This window comes from Hypanus sabinus, chromosome 13 (assembly GCF_030144855.1).
Source record: "Hypanus sabinus isolate sHypSab1 chromosome 13, sHypSab1.hap1, whole genome shotgun sequence".
In the NCBI taxonomy this organism is placed as follows: domain Eukaryota; kingdom Metazoa; phylum Chordata; class Chondrichthyes; order Myliobatiformes; family Dasyatidae; genus Hypanus; species Hypanus sabinus.
The window spans coordinates 30,867,824-30,887,811 of NC_082718.1; the positions used below are offsets into that span (position 1 = coordinate 30,867,824).

The following is a 19,988-nucleotide window of genomic DNA, read 5'->3' on the forward strand; positions in this document are numbered from 1 at the left end:
GAAACAATTCCAGCACAATGGACACAAAATGGGGTGGTGTGGTAACGTAGGAGTTAGCATAACGCTATCACAGCACCAGCTATAAGATTTGGATTCAATTCTCATCTGTTGGATTAACTGTTTAATTGTCGTATCTTTGCAGTTTAACTATTTATGCCTGCCAGCATTTTTTATATCTACTTCTATACATGTAACTGTTTAGTATATTTCCCAGGATTTCGCAGGATACATATATAATCTCCTACTGATTACATTTGTATCATTCTGGAAAGCTCTGGAAGTTTCTCCGGTGTTGCATTATTTGTTTAGGGGCTATCTGATTGGTTGACTCTTATCTACAGATTTGAATGAAATGTTCCTTATCTATGGGGGTACAAAAAGAGCTTAACGCGAGGCTCTGACAGCTCCTTGCTTCTCTCTCTCTTCACTCATTAGCCTCTGCCCCTGTTACTGCTGGTTTTCAATTTTCTTTCTTTTATTAGTGCTTCATAAAATGACAGGGAGGCAAGAAGTTTTGTGCCTCTTTCTGACTTCCGAAAGAATCTTGGATAAAAAATATCAGAGTCCACACTGTCTGAGCGGAGTTTGTGCGTTTCCCCCCAGGACCACGACGGTTCCTTCTGGGTTCTCTGGATCGCCCCTACTTCCGAAGACATAATGATTCAGGTTGGTACTGTGGCATCGTGAACATTCTCTGCTGTGGTTCGCCCTCCGAACGGTCTGTGCCAGTGGTGACTCACCGAGTGCCTCCTCCATTCATCCCTGTCGGTTAAATGCATCCACTTCTGTTCAGTGGATTCCGTGTCTTGGCATTGATCGTTCTGAACCTGCCAACCAAAAGTTTGTAATAAAGATCACTGAGCAATAAATATTCCATCAATTGCTTTTCACCATCAGATAAAAATATCGGTCAGGAAAAATTACTACGAACAGAACACAAACTCAGGAGACTCTGCAGACGCTGGAAATTAGAGCAGCACACACAAGTTGCTGGAGGAACTCAGCAGGAGGGTATCGGCCTGAAACGTCGACTGTTTATTCCTCTCCTTAGACACCTCCTGACCTGCTGAGCTCCTCCAGCATTTTGTGTGTTACTCTAGACTTCCAGCATCTGAAGAACCTCCAGCATTTTGTGTTTGTTGCTGAGAACAGAACATGTTGAAATGATCACCAGACCTGGAGAGCGTCTACACCAGACTCTGATTTTACTTCAGATTTCCAACATCTGCAGTATCTTTATTGGGTGGGGGGGGAGGTAGAGGGGAGAGAGAGAGGGCAGAGAGGGAGGGGAGAGAGGGAGGGGGGAGAGAGGGAGGGGAGAGGGAGGGGAGAGAGAGGGAGGGGAGAGAGGGAGGGGAGGGGAGGGGAGGGGGGAGAGAGGGAGAGGGGGAGGGGGACGGAGAGGGAAGAGAGGGGAGAGAGGGAGGGGAGGGGAGGGGGGAGAGAGGGAGAGGGGGGAGGGGGGAGGGAGAGGGGGAGGGGGACGGAGAGGGAAGAGAGGGGAGAGAGGGAGGGGAGAGGGGGAGGGGAGAGGGAGATGGAGCGAGAGAGAGAGACTGAGAGACTTACTGACTGACAGGGAGAAATGCACAGAGAGAGCACTGAATAGGGAGAGAGACAAAGGTAGATGAGGAGACAACGTGAGATTGGGAGGGTGCGAGGGGGAGGGGGAGTGGGCCAGAAAGGAAACATGTATTCATATATCACCTTCCTCAGCCTTGGAATTCCAAAGCAATTTGCCACCAGTGAAGTAGTAGTGAGAAGCTATCATGGCCAGTGTGTAGGAAATTGCCAGGTGGAATGAATTCACTCACTGTTTACAACCTAATTTCCAGATGTAACCTAGAAGTATTAAATGAAACAGGACTTACAAAAAACTCAAAGAAGATGCTGTTGTCCACATACTGATAGTCAAAGGAAACACTCCCAGGCTTCTTCAGGTGCACTGAGTAGATGAGAGAGACTGTGCAGTCGTCTCGGTTAGAGGCGATGTAACTGCCTTGGGGAATCCACGATGACCTACAAAAGGGACCAGGAATGAGAATCATATGCAGAAACGGTCAGAAACAGTGTCTCTCCCTCAGTGTCCGCAGAAGGAAAGAGCAGGTCATCGGCTTCAAGAAGGTGGGGGTGGGGCGTGGTGGCGCACGTGCCCCTGTCTGCATCTGCTGAGGTTGAGAGGGCCAACAGCTTCGAGCTCCTAGGACCTACCATCACCAATCACTAAGGGTCTGTCCTGATCTAACCACGTTGATATCACACCAGGGAAGCTCACTCACGACTCTACTTCCTCAGCAGAAGAAAACTTAGCCCTGTCGACCCTTACCAATTTTTAACAAAGCGCCACAGAAAACATCCTTTCCAGTCGCATCACAACTTGGTATGACAACTGCTCCTCAAGCTCTACAAGTGAGCCCAGCACCTCACAGAAACCAGCCTCTCCCACATTTCCCACCTATAACCTCCCCACTTCTTACTGTCTCTCCACCCACCGGGCTTCACCTGCCACTTTCTAGCTTATACTCCTTCCCCTCCCTCCACCTACTCTGACATCTTGCCTCTTCCTTTCCAATCCTGATGAAGGGACTCAATCCAAAACATTGACTATTTATTCCTCTCCATAGATGCCTGCTGACCTGCCGAGTTCCTCCAACATCTTGTGTGTGTTTTTCCCCTCCACGGTCTCTGTCTACACTCCTCACTACCTCCAGGAAGCAGCGAGCATGATGAAAGATTCCTCCCACCCTGGATATTATTACCTCTACCCCTCCCATCGGGCAAAAGGTACAGAAGTCTGAAGGCACAAACCACCAAGTTCAGGGACAGCTTCTTTCCAACTGTTATAAAGCTATTGAATAGTTCCTCAGTATGATAGAGAGAAGGTTCCTAGAGAGGAGGTTCTTGTGAAACTGAAAGGTCTGAAGGTAGATGAGTTAACTGGACCTGATGATCTACACCCCAGGGTTCTGAAAGAGGTGGCTGAAGAGATTGTGAAGGCATTAGTAATGATCTTTCAAGAATCACTAAATTCTGGAATGCTTCCGTAGGACTGGAAAATCACTAATGCCACTCCACTCTTCAAGAAGGAAGAGAGGCAGAAGGAAGGAAATTATAGGCCAGTTAGTCTGACCTCAGTGGTTGGGAAGATGTTGGAGTGCATTATTATGGATGAGGTCTCTGGGAACTTGGAGGCACGTGATAAAATAGGACCTATTCAGTATAGTTTCCTCAAGGGAAAATCTTCCCTGACAAATCTGTTGGAATATTTTGAAGAAATAACAAGCAGGATAGAAAAAGGAAAATCAGTTGATGTTATGCACTTGGATTTTCAGAAGGCCTTTGACAAGGTGCCACACACAAGGCTGCTTAACAAGCTACGAGCCCATGGTATTACAGGAAGGAGGTGGAGGGGCAGGTAGTTTTGAGGAAGTAGAGATGCTACAGAAGGACTTAGACATTAGGAGAATGGGCAAAGAAATGACAGATGGAAGTGTACGGTCATGTACTTTTGTAGAAGAAATAAAAGGGTTGACTATTTTCTACATGGAGAGAAAAAACATAAAACTGAGGTGCAAAGGGACTTGTGAGTCCTTGTGCAGGATTCCCTAAAGGTTAACTTGCAGGTTGAGTCTGTGCTGAGGAAGGCAAATGCAATGTTAGCATTAATTTCAAGAGGACTGGAATATAAAAGCACAGATGTAATGTTGAGACTTTATAAAGCACGGGTGAGGCCTCACGTGGAGTACTGAGAGCAGGTTTGGGCCCCTTACCTTAGAAAGGATGTGCTGAAACTGGAGAGGGTTCAAAAGAGGTTCACAAAAATTATTCCCGGGATTGAATGGCTTGTCAGATGAAGAGCGTTTTATTCACTAGGGCCTGTATTCACTGGAATTCAGAAGAATGAGGGTGACCTCATTGAAAGCTATTGAAGGCCTTGATAGAGTGGATGTGGAGAGGATGCTTCCTATGTTCCAGAGAGTACAGCCTCAGAATACAGTGGCGTCCTTTTAGAACAGAAATGAGGACGAATTTCTTTCACTAGAGAACAGTGAATCTGTGGAATTCTTTGCCACAGAGAGCTGTGGATGTATATTTAAGGCAGAAGTTGATAGATTCTTGAATAGTCAGGGCATGGAGGGATATGGGAATGAAAATGGATTTCTTGAACTTCTGGTAATTGCCCCCCACCTCTCCATCACCACTCCTCAGTCGCGTTTCCCTTTCTCACCTTATCTTCTTACCTGCCCATCATCTCCCTCTGGTGCCCCCCCCCTTCCCTTCCTTCCATGGTCTTCTATTCTCTCCTATCAGATTCCCACTTCTCCAGCCCTTTATCTCTTTCACCAATCAGCTTCCCAATTCTTTATTTCATCCTCTCCCCCCTCCCGGTTTCACCCATCACCTACCACCCTGTCCTCCTTCCTTCCCCTCCTCCCCAACTTCTTATTCTGGATTATTCCCCCTTCCCTTTCCAGTCCCCAAAGGATCTTGGTGCGAAACGTCGACTAATTAATCCTTTCCACTGATGCGGACTGACGTGCTGAGTTCCTCCAGCATTTCAGCATCTGCAGGATCTCTCGTGTTTAAGAGTTCCATTTATTTCTCCAGTGGAGAAATACTGATATAAATTATAAACTAGCCCGTGCTGCTTTACTTTTATACTTGTTATCAACAAGCTCCCAAAATCTATCTGTGTCACTTACACCCTCCAAGGATGGTAATAGGGAGGTCTAACCAATGGGGATAGGCTACATTCCTTGTGTTTAAAGTGGATTCACTTTGTTCAAGTTACTGCCAAGACAATCTTGTTTTTTTCATTTTCAGTCTGGAGCTACATAACACTCTGATCACAGGAGGACAACACTCCTCCCACCCACCACTCCCAGGTTCAGTACCTGTCACAGAACCAGCGTTGGCTTCTTCTGAAAGTTATCATCTTCACACCCCAAATATCAACCGTCACCTCCTTTCAAAGATCCTCCCCAGAAAACCACAGAGGAAGATTGGAGTAAGCCATCAGCCCCCTGCCTGCCAGCACCAGCATTCAATAAGATCGTGGCCGATCGACACGGTGCTCAAATTCTGCTAGGGATTTACTCACTGGAGAGCCACCAGATTTGTGAACAGGTAATGAACTCATCGACACTACCTCGCTACCTTGTGCTCTCTATCTGCACTACTTTTATATAAAAATATAAATTAATCAATGAACCAGAATCAACTGTGCTTAACTTATACTCTACCATGTACATATATCCATGCTCGAACAACAGGTGCTGGAAGAGCACTTCCGGGCTTTCTCGATTCGCAGTTGGTTGAATTTGCGTATGCAGAACTCGCAGATAAGGAGGGCTGACTGTATATTCAAAGTGCAGTGATTTTTGTCACTGATAATTGTTGAGAGATAAGCAGAAAGACAATTCCGAACTGTTTTGCTCACTGCAATTTCAAGCATTCAGGCTTGAAAATGCGAGAAATGGCCAGGAATGAAAATTAAACAATTTCACTCCTTCAACACAGCTGACTAGTGGTGTAATGGCATCTGCACCAGACTTCAAGGTAAGTGGTCCCAGGTTCAAATCCAGCCAGCTCCTTGCACGCTTTCCATCTGGGTTGAGCATCAAGCTAACAACTTAACCTTGTAAAAAGCAGTCAAATAAAAATGCTAAAGAAATGGCAAGGCTGCCATCTGATGTGCCACAGGGAGCGGAAAGGAAAAACAACAACTCCTCTAACAAGCTAGGAACTATGAAGAACTTGAAAGTACCAACAATCATCTTGAACGTTACAATGGAAGTGAAGATTTGGAGGAATGCAATAGTCAAAAGCATTGTGTGAAGGCAGTCCACTATCTACAGTAGGTGTCTGCGCTGATTTTGTTCAATTATAGTCGATCAAAAGAACACCATTCTCCATTGATAACTTTAGGGAACTAATACACAGCCTTATAGCACTGTAGTAGAATTAGTAGTTTTCTAGTCTGTTCTGTATTTCATTTAAATACATAATTTGTTACTCAATTAAATGGTAGTTGTTATCTTTTATACCTTCTTAACTAGTTCCATGAAACTTTGGCGAATTGAGGCAGCCGCTTAATTGGGAAAACAAAAAGGTCGCAATATGTCCTATTAATTGGGATCCGTGCATTTACATTTCCTATATGTATAATATATACTGTATATATTTCATGTTATAATCTATAGTACATATTATGTATTATAATATATTTTATTTATAGACTCAGACCACGCATAACACTACCCCACATAGAGCTGATTCATTACAAGACAGTTATTCAATTCTTTATTGAAATTTTTAAAAATGTTAAAAGTTCATTCTGAACAACACTTAAAACTTCTCAAGAGCAGCCACCATTACAATAAACATTCAATCAGCAAATGAGAGCATTTTACATATGCTCTGAGCCACTCACAGCCAATCACATATTAGTTCACGCTTTGCTTCCCCTCCCCACCCCCACGTGTGTAAACATTCTCGCCAATCTATTCTATTTTTTTCCACCCATAATGTTCTGGAAAACAGCCTGTGAGGCTAGTACATCTCAGGTGTCTAGGAAAAGCATTAGCAGGGATATGAAACTACAAGCGGTACGGTGTTTGGAAGCTGGTGACCGTCAAGTTGACGTTGGTGTTCTCAACGTGATTTCCTGCTACCGAGAACTGCTTCATGAGAGGAAACTTAAGAAAAGGCAGTCAAATCTCGATGCCTACTTGAAGAAGAAGCCAAACTTAGTGGAGGACAGACAGCTTGGCCCCTCCTCTAAGATGGGACCACCATCCACTTCCTCCATTGCTGCTGCGATGTATTGCTGCTCTACTGAAGTACAGGTTAAGCGTATTTGTGTGCTTGTTACTCCAAGAATCACTGTGTTCACATTAAATAATATATCATATATCTCAGGTTTGATCTTTTTTTAAATCAGCCACACATGTCCACTTACGTAAAGTTACAACAACCCCACATAACACTGACTTACATAGCACTCCACGTCTAAGGAATGCATCCTCAGCGTTAAACAGGGTCGGGGTACATTGCCACTAAACAACAAAGTGCACAACATATGTCAGCGATTATAAACCTGTTCTGATTCTGAAAGCTGGCTTGATAAAGTAGACAGCCAGTGCCTTCTTCCCAGGGCAGAAATAGCTAACGGGAATAATTTTAAAGTAATTGCAGGAATGTGCAGGGGAATGTCAGAAGTAGGTTTTATTTACAGAGTGGTGAGTGCGTGGAACACTCTGCCAGAGGAGGTCCTAGAGGCAGAGGCAGATACATTATGCGCATTTCTTAATATAAGTGGATAGATGGCAGAGAAACAGAGGGCCTTGTGAGGGGGAAGGGTTAGACTGAACATGGAGTAGGGTAAAATATGGGCACAGCATCATGGCCGAAGGGCCTGTATCCTGCTGTAATGTTTAATGTTCTATATCCCACCCCTGCACCTTTCCTGTTCCCCGATCTATCCAGTACTTTCCACTCCCATAATAATCCAGCTTCCACCACCCACTGGGGTAGAGAATTGCAGAGAATTCCTTGTTTTTTTTATCATTTTTCTTTGACACAGTCACTCTGTCAGAAACCTCGAAGCCAGGTGGTCATGGCAGAAATTACAGTGCTTTGGGAAGACCGGATTGAGCAGGCATTCGAGCGTAAGAAAGCCAAATGCCAGGAGCTGGTAGAGCAGTGCCAGAGGCAGGGGTGGAGAGCACAATGTGAGCCTATAGATGTGGGGTGTAGAAGTTTTGCAGGCTGCTCACTGTGCAGAACCTCCTCTCTCCTTGGCATTATGGGGGCTGCAGAGAAAGGAGTCCTCGGGACCAACACTGAGGCTGCTGAGCAAGCCTCCAGGTGGCTATCGATCAAGAGGTGTGACCTGTGGACCAATGCTGGAACACAAGCCAGGGCCTGATCAACCTTAACTGGGTGATAGTGTCTAATGTTGAAGGGCCAGAAACACCTGATAACCCAGGTTACATCACTGATTGATGTATTGACCGTGTCCCGTGTCCATGTCCCAGTATTGACCATGAATGAATTAAAATATGGAAGAAAACGTTGAAGTCAAATGGGTCAAGGGCAGTGGAAGTAGACAAACCAATTGATTTTGTTCTTATCATGTGTTTGAAGGAATGGAGGTGAAGCTGCTCTGTGTCCTCCATTTTGTGAACTGGCTTTGCCTGGTTGAATCAGTGTTTTAAAGTGGACACAATGATGCTCCAGGTAATCTGCTGGACTAGGGATAATTTCTAAAGAAGAAGTTATTTGTGAGGTGTTCTTTGTTATGATATAACATGCAGGTTTGTGAATGGTGGGGTCTGTGTCTGTCCTGGGGGATTCGAGCTGGTTAGTAGCTTGGTATCTGATTTAGAAAAAAGAACCATAAATTATGAGTTATCACCTGTGGAAGAGGGCAATAAATGGATGTCGGTTCAGACCGGAGCCAAAAAGGAGATGTTATAGGTCAGTCAACAAGAATGAAGTGCATCATTTGATCAGAAATGTTTAAAATAGGGAGCTTCAAGTGCAAAGGCACAACTCGGGATTCTGACCAACACAATGAAGAAGCTCCATGGCGGGGGCTGGGAGAAGGAAGGATTGACTGCCTGGCCAACGGGAGATCCACTATTTCTGTGTTATAAATTGGAGAAGAGGGAACAGTAGAATTTATGTTTTAAGTTGTTGACTTGGGGTCAACATAGTTTGTTGTTGCTTGTGCAGAGACAATAAAGTATGAGCTTCGATTCAGTTAGAGTTGTGCAGTGAATTTCCTAAACCAATTCCGTTGATGAATGGTCAACGCCAGCGTATCCTAGGATGTATCTCAGCATCCCAGACAAATACAATATCTGAACAAATATTTTTAAATGATTTTAAGTGCAAACATTTCTTTCTTTTTGTGTGATAATGGTATCAGTTTATCATTGTCACACATACTGAGAGACGATGAGAAACTTTTGTTAGCACACTTTCAGACAAATCATTCCATACAACATGAATATACATCAAAGATTCTAAAAACGAAAACCAGAATGTAGATTATCAAATGCTGATAATTTTTTTTTAAAGTTCAGTTTAATAACTTTAAACTTTAGCAAATGCACAGCACTGTATTGTAGCAGTTAGTGTATCACTATTACAGCACCAGCAACCCCGGGATAATCCCACCACTGTCTGTAAGAACTTTGTACGATCTCCCCATAACTACATGGGCTTCCTTCAAGTGCTCTCATTCCCCCTCCCCCACCCCACAGTCCAAAAACAGAACCAGAATCTGGTTAAATATCACCGGCATATATTGTAAAATTTGTTGTGACATATGAGATAGCAATTTAATTGGACATGTAGGTGTAACTAAACAGCATGGGACCATTGGGCTCGTAGGACCTACTATCACCGTGTATGTTAAATAAAATAAATAAATAAATAACGTCCTACAGTATGCGTGAGTGAAGTCATTCACAAACACTCACCAAAGATGAAAGCCAAGACAGAGAAAACACACCTCACCACTCTCTGAGCTGCTGTGTAAATGCAGTAAGTTAGTCCCCACTTTGGGAGACAGGCTTCCCACAGTGGGACACACCCAGGCTGAAACTGGATGAACTGGCGGAAATGACAGCTGAGGAGGCCAGATCTCTTAAAGGTCCTTAATGTGTCAGCCTCTACCACCAGCCTTGGTAAGGGTGTTCCATACACTCATCACTTTCTGTGTAAAGAAATCTACCTCTGACATCCCCCCTATACTTGCCTCCAATCACCTTAAAATATGCCCCCTTTGCATTGGCCATTTCCGTTCTAGGAAAGGGGTGCTGGCTCTCCACTCAAGTTTACCAGCTCTTGGTTCGTAGCCCTCTACACTAAACCAACAGAAGAGCTGATCCAATTCCCCATTACCACTTACTTACAAGCTACAGTTGACTCCATTGTTGGTGGTGCTGTCTCTGTCGTCCATGAACGTCGCCACTGTGGAAAAGCCCAGTGGTAGGTTGTCCCACTCGTCAAACCTGATGCCACTGCCCAGGGAGTAAGTGCCTGCAGAACATTTTTTGCAGGTCTGGCTCGACAGATCCAAGTACTCCCCGGATGCACAGGAGAAAGCTGGAAAATGAGAGAAGAAAGGGGTGTTTGGGAATCATATCGTGCCCATTGATTGGGCTGTTAAATGTCAGAAGTTACAAATTGATTTACAATCAAGATTATTAATGCAGAATATTCATAGAGTTACGCAGGACAGAAAAAGGCCCTTTCAGCTCATCTGCTCTATGTTGACCTTGATGCCTCATCCCAGCTAGTCCCATTTGCCAAACTCCAGAGGAATGAAGACTAATCTTCTCTCCAACTGCTCCTATCCAACCAGTCCTCCCACTCAGAGATAACTTCTTTCCAACTGCTTCCATCCAAACAAATACCCCATTTACTCAGAGATACCTTCTCCCAAACTGCTCCCATCCAAACACTCTTCTCACTCAGAGATACCTCTCCCCCAATTGACTCCCATCCAAACAAAAACTTGTCCCACTCAGAGATATCTTCTCCCCAACTGCTCCCATCCAACCACTCCCCCCACTCAGAAGTACCTGCGAGTGTTGTATTGCTTCATTTAGCTTCCTTGCTACAACACTGAAACAACTACACACACATATACTGACTTCGTAGAACAGCATAGACCCTTCGGACCATGATGTTGTGCCAACCCTTTAACTTACTCTAAGATCAATCTAACTCTTCTCTCCTATATATAATAGTTCTTCATTTTTCCATCATCCATGTGCCTATCTAAGAGTCAATTAAATACCCCTAATGTATCTGCCTCTACCTCCACCATCATTTGACCCATAGTCTTCTAAACCTTTCCAATCCACATACCTATCCAACAGCCTTTTAAAGCTGCTTTTGTACCTGCCTCAACCACTTCCACTCAGCTCATTCCACACAGATACCTCCCTTTGTGGAATTAAAGTTGCCTCTCATGTTCCTCTTAAAGCTTTTCTCTCTCACCTAGAACCTTTGACTTCTTCACCATCCTGTCCACTTGTGCAAATACTCACAGTGAACTGTGCACCTGTACTTAAAGGTCCGTCTGTGCTACAACATTCATCAGTGCCCTGAATGTCAGGACACTGATGAATTTTCAAGTCCTATCGTGTGTGAATATTGAAGTACCATCCTGGGCGAATGTTGAAGTCCTATTCTGGATGATCCTGGTTTGACTGCATCACCTCACACTGATCCAAGTTGAAATACATTTGGCAAATCTGTTCTGCCAAGATGTCTTTGCCGTCATTGGAACCTGCTTCTTTCTCAACAGGACCCCTGAAAGGGACATCACAGGCAGACAGAGTGGTGAAGAAGATTCTTGACACACTGGATAATAAGTGTGGAAGTTGCAATGTTGTGTTGCTCTTGTACAAGGTGTTGGTGAGGCTGCATTTGGTGTACTGTGTTCAGTTTTGGTCACCCTACTGTAGGAAAGAGCTCATGCAGCTGGAAAGGGTGTAGAGGAGCTTAATGATGAATTTGCTGAGGCACGGGGTATAGGAGTTTGAAGAGTGATCTTAGGAGTATTAGGCAGCCTAGCTATACATACATGCCTAAGTACTGTACACTAACAACATTTAAAAGGTAATTGGACAGGTACAAGGATAGGAAAGGTTTGGAGCTGAGGTTCCCAATCTGGGGTCCACAGTCCCCTTGGTTAACGGTAGAGATCCATGGCATAAAAAGTGGTTGGGAGCCCCTAATTTAGAGGAATATTGGTCAAATGTTGGCAAATGAGACCAGCGTAATGGGAATCTTGGTTAGCATAGTTTAGTTGGGTCGAAAGGCACATTTCTGTGTAGTAGGACTCTACCTACCACCTGTGCTGTTATTACCTGTAACAACAATCTTATTATCTATCAATCAATGCTGTTTGGAACTCCACTGTGGATTTAGTCCGGACTACTTAAACCAATTTATATCATGACTTTGTTACACCTGTCCTGTGAGTTATTCCCCTTCCCCTTATTAAATGAAGAGGAAAACTAAGAAAATTTAAAATATAAACCTGAGTGTGAAAAACGAGTGCAGAATTTTGGGGGGGGTGGTGTGGAGGGGAAGGTTGGAGATGGAAATGCTGGGACCTCCCCTTAACGCGCCGGTCAGCAAACTTACAGCACTCTCGGCCCTTGATTGGCACAGGCAATCCCGTGCACTTCTTGCTTTCGATGGGAATGGCGACCCTCCACCGCGAGCCCGTGCTGTCACATTCCGTGTACTGGAAGTGATAGTCATTCTGCACAAGAGAACAGAAATACCCAGTGAACTGCTGTTGTGTGGCAGAAAGAAGCTGACCAGCCTCGACAGCAACAGTGAGGCAAACGCCTTCCAGAGGTCAGTGAAGTTCCCTAACCTTGGACCACTGCTGCCACCAGGACACTCATAACAAATACAACAGGTGCCAGAATAACTCAAAGAGCAGACTTTTATCTTCCTACCCGTAACTACGGAAAAAGGTATCAATAAGATTAAAAGAGCACAGAGAAACTTTACAAGGATGTTAAACCATAAGACCAGAAGATGCAGAAGCAGAATTAAACCATTCAGCCCATCAAATCTGATCTGTCATTTCATCATGGCTGATTTACTGTCCCTCTCAACCCCACTCTCCTGCCTTCTCCCCATGACCTTTGATGCTCTGACTAATCAAGAACCTATTAATGACTGATTTAAAGATACCCAAAGATCTGGCCTCCACAGCTGTCAGTGACAATAAATTTCATAGATTCACCACCCTCTAATTTAAGAGGTTCCAGGACACTAGGACTTGAGTTATAGGGAAAGGTTGAATAGGTTAGGACTTCACCCTCTGGAGTAGGAGACTGAGGGGAGAATTGATAGAGGTATACAGAATTATGAGGGGTACAGACAGAGTAAATGCAAGCAGGCCTTTTCTACAGAGACTGGGTGAGACTAGAACTAGAGGTCATTAAGTTAAGGGTGAAAGGTGAAACATCTACGGGGAACTTCTTCACTCAGAGGGTGGTGAGAGTGTGGAACGAGCTGCCAGTGGAAATGGTGGATGTGGATTTGATTTCAACATTTAAGAGAAGTTTGGATGAGTATATGGACAGGAGGAGTACAGAGAGCTGTTGCCCGGGTGCAGATTGATGGGACAAGGCAGAACAACAGCTCAGCACAGACTAGGTGGGCTGAAGAACCTGTTTCTCTAGTGCTCTGTGACTCTGCGATTCTCAGCCAACACTTGTTTCTGCACTATTATTACACACCTTAAAGCACCAAGTCTGAAATCATCGATCAGGCTGCCTGACCTGTTGAACATTTACAGGTAGCATTTTATGTCTTCATTCAATAAACAGACTGCCAAAATCCACTGAAATATTTCACCATCTCAGAGCAGTCTACTGACCTACAGGCAATCAGGCAATGTTGCTCGAGACAATCTCTACTTTCTAAATTACTTTAAATGGGAGGCTGAATCACAGGTGGTGACAAATCAGCATGTAAGAAGGAGATTGAAAATCTAGCTGAGTGGTGCCACAATAGCAACATCTTAAACCAAAGTCAAGGTAAAATTTATTATCAGAGTACATACACGTCACCACATACAACCCTGAGATTCGTTTCCTGCAGGCGTACTTAGCAAATCTGTAAACAGGATCAATGGACAACAAGCTGTGCAAATGCAGATATAAATGAATAATGAGCATGAAATAACAAGATAAAAGAGTCCTTAAATGAGTGTAGTTGTGCCTGTTGGTTGAGGGGTAGTAACTGTTCTTGAACCTGGTGAAGAAAGTCCTGAGGCTCCTGTACCTTCTACCTGATGGCAGCAGCGAGAAAGAAGCACGGCCTGGACTATAACAATCTCTGACGATGGATGCTGCTTTCCTACGGCCAACGTTTCACGTAGATGTGCTCAATGATTGGGAGAGTCTTACCTATGATGTACTGGGCTGAATCCACGACCTTTTGTAGGATTTTCCACTCAAAGGCATCAGTGTTCACGAACCAGGCCGAAATGCAGCCAATCAGCACATTTTCCACCTCACATCTATAGAAATTTGCCAAGGTTTTTGATGACATGCTAAATCTCTGCATAATCCTGAGGAAGTAGGGCACAGTCGTGCTTTCTTTGCAATTATATTTATATAATGGGTCCAGGACAAATTTTCTGAGATACGAGAGGTGATTGATAAGTTCGAGGCCTAAGGTAGGAGTCAATTTTATAAAACCTAGCACATTTATTTTTCAACATAGTCCCCTCCTACAATTGTACACTTAATCCAGCGGTCATGGAGCATACGGATCTTGGACCTCCAGAAAGTGTCCACAGCAAGGGTGATTGATAAGTTTGTGGCCTAAGGTAGGAGATGAGTTATTCAAACTTTCTGCATATTCACTCAAAGAGTTGACCCGCATGTGCATGTAACGAGAGCTGTATAACTCATCTCCTTCTACCTTAGGCCACAAACTTATCAATCACCCATCCGTGGACACTTCCTGGAGGCCCAAGATCCGTATGCTCCATGACCGCTGGACTAAGTGTGTAGATGTAGGAGGGGACTATGTTGAAAAATGAATGTGCTAGATTTTCTAAAACTGACTCCTTCTACCTTAGGCCAGAAATTTATTAATCACCCTTCGTAATGACACCCAGGAATTAAAATTTGCTAACTCTCCCTACCTCTGATCCTCAGATGATTACTGGCTCATGGACCTCTGGTTTCCCTCTCCTGAAGTCTTGTTGGCATTGAGTGAGAGGTTGTTGTTACTACACCACTCAAATTTTCAATCTCCAAATTTTTGGAAAAACACTTGGGCAAAGTTTGGTGCCCAGTAGCTAACGTTGAAATCCAGGAATGACCAATCGGCACTCATTGGAACAATGCACAGGACCCGTGGCTGAAGGAGGTCAGGCACACAGAGATCGGTATCACCAGTAGACAGGGGGGTGAAAAGGGGTTTTGGCATGCTGGCTCTTTACCAACTACAGCTCAGCATTTAATACCATCATCCCCTCAAAACTAATCAATAAGCTCCAAGACCTTGGCCTCAATAACTCCCTGTGAAATTGCATCCTGAATTTCCTTAATTATAGACCCCAGACAGTTCAGATTGGCAAAAACATCTCCTCCACAATCTCTATCAGGGATGTGTGCTTAGTTCCCTGCTCTACTCGTTTTATACCTATGACTGTGGGGCTAAGCACAGCTCCAACATTATATACAAATTTGCTGATGACACCACTGTTGTGGGCCGTATCAAAGGTGGTGATGAATCAGCAGACTTTGAAATTTGAATTCATGTTTCATGCGATCACACTGGCAGTTTATGTTACCCTTGTTCAAAGTTTAAAGTAAATTTATTATCAAAATACGTATATGTCACCATATACAACCCTGAGGTTCATTTCCTTGCAGGCATACACAGCGTCCAAGAAAGACAATAGGATCGATGAAAGACCACACCCAACAGGGCAGACAAACAACCAATGTGCAAAACACAACGATTTGTGCAAATGCAAAAGCAAATCATAATAATTAATAAATTGGAATAAAATATCGAGAATATGAGATGAAGAGCCCTTGAAAGTGAGTGCATAGGTGTGGGAACAGTTCAGTGATGGGGCAGGTGAAGGTGAGTGAAGGTACCCCTGCTGCTTCAAGAACCTGATGGTTGAGGGGTTAATAACTGTTGCAATTGCTCCCACCTCAACCACATCTTCTGACAGGCATGGACACCACCTGGGTCTAAACGGATGATGAGTTGGCCAGCCTCCCAGATGGAGGCAGGTAGTCGGCAAGAGGAGACATCTGCGCTGTTAAAGGGTTCTGATTGAGCTGAGCACAGATTAAATGCACCGACATGGTTCAGATGTTGAAAACCCATCAAGGGGCAGGACCTGGGTTTGTGCCATTCACGGACAACCCCACCCCACTTAGCACAGCCCAGCCACATCCAGGTGAGAGCACTGTACCAGGAGGGAGCATTCTGCTGAAACTACCAACAGCAGTCTGAAGCCCAGGTTGGAAAATCCTCTGTGTAACATGGACTGAGAACATCATCTAGCAAATATACCACCCCCAGGCCCTCTGGAAGGAAATACTTGAGCCAGTCTGTTCCAACAGGCTGGAGTGTTTTAGCCTTATCTCTTTCCTACAGTTACAGGCATCTCAGTGTGGCAGTTTACCAAATTAAAACGGCACGCAGATTCATTTCAAACACGACTTGGCACAGAGAGTCAAGACTCAAGTTTGTTTAGCACGTGTGTATTGAAACATGGAGTTAAAAGTAAAATTTCACCTAAAACCCTAAGCTGACCCCTAACTGTCATCTCTGTCCACAAAACTATCCCCACGAACTCCCAAAAAAAACTTTTAAACAACCAAAATGGAGCTGCGACCTCAGCGGTTGTGGTAAATCTTTCAAAGTTCTAAGCAAATTTATTTCAAAGCACATATATGTCACCTTGAGTTTCATTTCCTTGCAGGTATACTCAGTAAGTCCGAGATCCATAATAGAATCACTGAAAGGCCACACCCAAGAGGGCAGACAGACAACAAATGTGCAAAACACAACAGACTGTGTAAATTTTTTTCAGTTTTATTTATCGAGATACAGCACGAAATAGCCCCATTCCAGCCCTTTGAGCTGCACCACCCAGCGACTGACAATTTAACCCTGGCCTAATCACAGGGCAATTCACAATGGCCAATTAAGCTACAAACCAGAGGAAATCTGCATGGTCACAGGGAGAATGCAGAAACTCTTCACAGGCAGAGGCCTTGCAGAATCTGGATCACTGGTATTGCAAAGTGTTGTGCTAACCACTAAGCTACCTTGGTGCCCAGAAAGAGAAAGGAGAAAAGAGAAAAAGTAATAACAATAAATAAGCATTAAATACTGAGAACGTGAGATGAAGAGTCCTTGAAAGTGAGTCCATAGTTTTGGGAACAGTTCAGTGATGGGGCAGGTGAAGCTGAGTGAAGTTGTCCCCTCTTGTTCTAGAACCTGATGCCTGAAGGATAATAACTGTTCCTGAACCCAGTGGTGTGAATCCTGAGGCTCCTGTACCTTCCTCCTGATGGCAGCAGCGAGAAGAGAGCGTGAGCTGGGTGGTGGGGATTCCCGACGATGGATGCTGCTTTCCTACAATAGTGCTCTGTTTGACTTGCTCAGGGAATGATGGGCCAGTTTTATTGCCAATCCCATGGCGGCCTCTGTGAACCTCTTCGGCATGTGGGGTCTACGTGCAGTGCATAAGTAGTGGTGGCTGGACTTGTAGATCCGCTAACCCATCCCTCCACACCCCCAACCACCACTACTTTATCGTTTCCTGTCAGTCACCTTATGTACAGAGACACTCCTGTGCCTTGCATCACTTTATGGACGGATAATCAGGCACACAGTATCAGATAAGCAGCATTCACAGGAAGAGTACAATTAAAAATTATATACACACAAAAGAACACGATTAGAACAAAATAAGGATAAAATGTGCAGTGTCTAAAGTGACAGGGGGAGTTCTTGCAGGCTTTTCCCCGCAGGTTTGGTGGAACTAGAACTAGAGGTCGCAAGTTTAGCGCAGAGGGTGAAATATTTAAGGGGAACCTTCTTCATTCAGAGGCTGGTGTGAATACGGGACAAATACAGTGGAAGCGGTAGATACCGGTTTGATTATAACAGTTAAGAGAAGTTTGGATAGGTATATGGATGGGAGGGATATGGGGGGGAGCTATGGTCAATGGGCCTAGGCAGAATAACAATTTGACACAGACTAGATGGGCCGAAGGACCAATTTCAGTGCTGGAGTGCTCTACGAATGCATGATTCGAGTGGTCATAGTGTTGCTGTGCTGAGGTAGTGATTAGGGTTGTGCTCGTTGGTTTAAGCAGCTGTTCTTGAACCTAGTGGTGAGGGACTTCAGGTAGCTGTGAAAAGACAGCATGGCCCAGATGGATGTTATATTGAGGTAGCGCCTCCTGTAGACCCCACCAATGGTGAGTGGGGATGTGCCCATGATGTATTGGGCAGAGTCCACTACACTCTGCAGCTTCTAATGCTGTGGTGTATTCGAACTGCTCTAGCAGACCAGGATGTGATCACTTCAGATACTTCTCACAGTACATCTGTACAAGTCTGTTCAGTGAGAAAAGATACAGGAGGGAAGTGAGTAGTTTTGACTTGGGACTCCCTGCCTACAGGGAGGTGGAAACGGAGTGAGAGCCTTCAGCAGGGAAGCAGAGCAACCGGAGGACTGTGGGGAAGGAGGAGAACGGGATTGGCAGGATCTTCTGCTAGTGCCCAACATGCACCCTATGGGCTGAATGGCCTTGCTGTAATAATACTATACTCTAACGTTCAAAGTTCAAAATAAAATTATCACCATTGGCTCTTTTAAACATGTTGTATGGGAATGTCCAGGGGTTTTTGGTTTGTGGGGGAAGGTTATCAGTATTCTTCCAGAACTAACGGGGGTACAATTACCAATGGACCCCGCTGTACATCTTCTAAACGATGACTCCCACCTTTCCCTTATGGAAAAAACAGGCAAAATCTGGCTGACAGGCCTGACTGCAGCTAAGAAGATTGTAGTCCAGCGTTGGAAACCTCCTCATGATATTTCAAGTACTCACTGGCTTCGGAGCTTTTTGGACATTTCTTATCTGGAATTATCATCAGCAAGAGCAAATGATGCATGACCAAACACAATCTTAATGTGGACAATTTTGATATCTAACTTACAAGATCTTCTGTTAAAATAGGAATGCTCTATCTGTGTATGCACTACCATTCAGTTGGAGGGGAGAGGGGTGGGGGGGAGAGAAAGGGGTGGAGAGGGTTGGGGATGAGGTGTGGGGTGGGGTGGCTGGGTTAAACAGTCAAAATGTAATCGGCAGCTGGTTGTATTGAATGTAATTTGTTGGTGTTGCTAAAAATCAGTGATAAAAATAAAAAAATAATAAAATAAAATTATCAACGTAGACAGCATATATAACTTTGAATTCGTTTTCTTGCAGGCATTCACAGTAGAACAGAAATACAACAGAATCAACGATAAACTACACACAAATATGTGTAATACAGAATCTATATGGTACAGTAACAGTGTAATACAGAATATATATGGTACTGTAACAGTGTAATACAGAGTATATATGCTACGGTAACAGTGTAATACAGAATATATATGGTACTGTAACAGTGTAATACAGAATATATATGTTACTGTAACCGTGTAATACAGAGTATATATGCTACGGTATCAGTGTAATACAGAATATATATGGTACGGTAACAGTGTAATACAGAATATATATGATACTGTAACAGTGTAATACAGAGTATATATGGTACGGTAACATGGTACGGTAACAGTGTAATACAGAATATATATGGTACTGTAACAGTGTAATACAGAGTATATATGCTACAGTAACAGTGTAATACAGAATATATGTGGTACGGTAACAATGTAATACAGAATATATATGGTACTGTAACAGTGTAATACAGAATATATGTGGTACAGTAACAGTGTAATACAGAATATATATGGTACAGTAATAGTGTAATACAGAGTATATATGCTACAGTAATAGTGTAATACAGAATGGTATTATATTATATATGGTACGGTAATAGTGAAACAGAGCAACTTCTCTGAGGATCTATCCTGGGCTCAACAGATCGATACAGTTACAAAGAAGGCAGGACAGCAGCTATATTTCACTCGGAGTTTGTGGAGACTTGGCATGTCACCAAGGACACGTGCAAATTTCTACAGGTACACCATGGACAGCATTCTAACTGGTTGCGTCACCGTCTGGTATGCGGCAAGGTGGGGTGGGGGGAGTTGGGGCATCACACAGAATCAAAATAAGCTGCAGAAAGTTGTCAACTCACTCAGCTCCAACGCGGGCACGAGCATACCCACTCCCCAGCATCCAAGGCATCTTCAAAAA

General features: G+C 44.0%; 1 protein-coding gene across 2 annotated transcripts in view; it reads right to left on the minus strand.

Moving 5' to 3' along the window:
* Window positions 1-19,988, minus strand: part of elapor2b (endosome-lysosome associated apoptosis and autophagy regulator family member 2b) — a 165,721-nt gene that overhangs the window by 105,986 nt on the left and 39,747 nt on the right. For both annotated transcript variants that reach the window (XM_059987394.1, XM_059987395.1), the window contains exons 2-5: window positions 12,175-12,295; window positions 9,927-10,119; window positions 1,872-2,019; window positions 741-827 (exon numbers count right to left, since the gene is read on the minus strand). In XM_059987394.1, coding sequence (XP_059843377.1) covers window positions 741-827; window positions 1,872-2,019; window positions 9,927-10,119; window positions 12,175-12,295 — 549 coding nt within the window. The remainder of the gene's footprint in view (window positions 1-740; window positions 828-1,871; window positions 2,020-9,926; window positions 10,120-12,174; window positions 12,296-19,988) is intronic.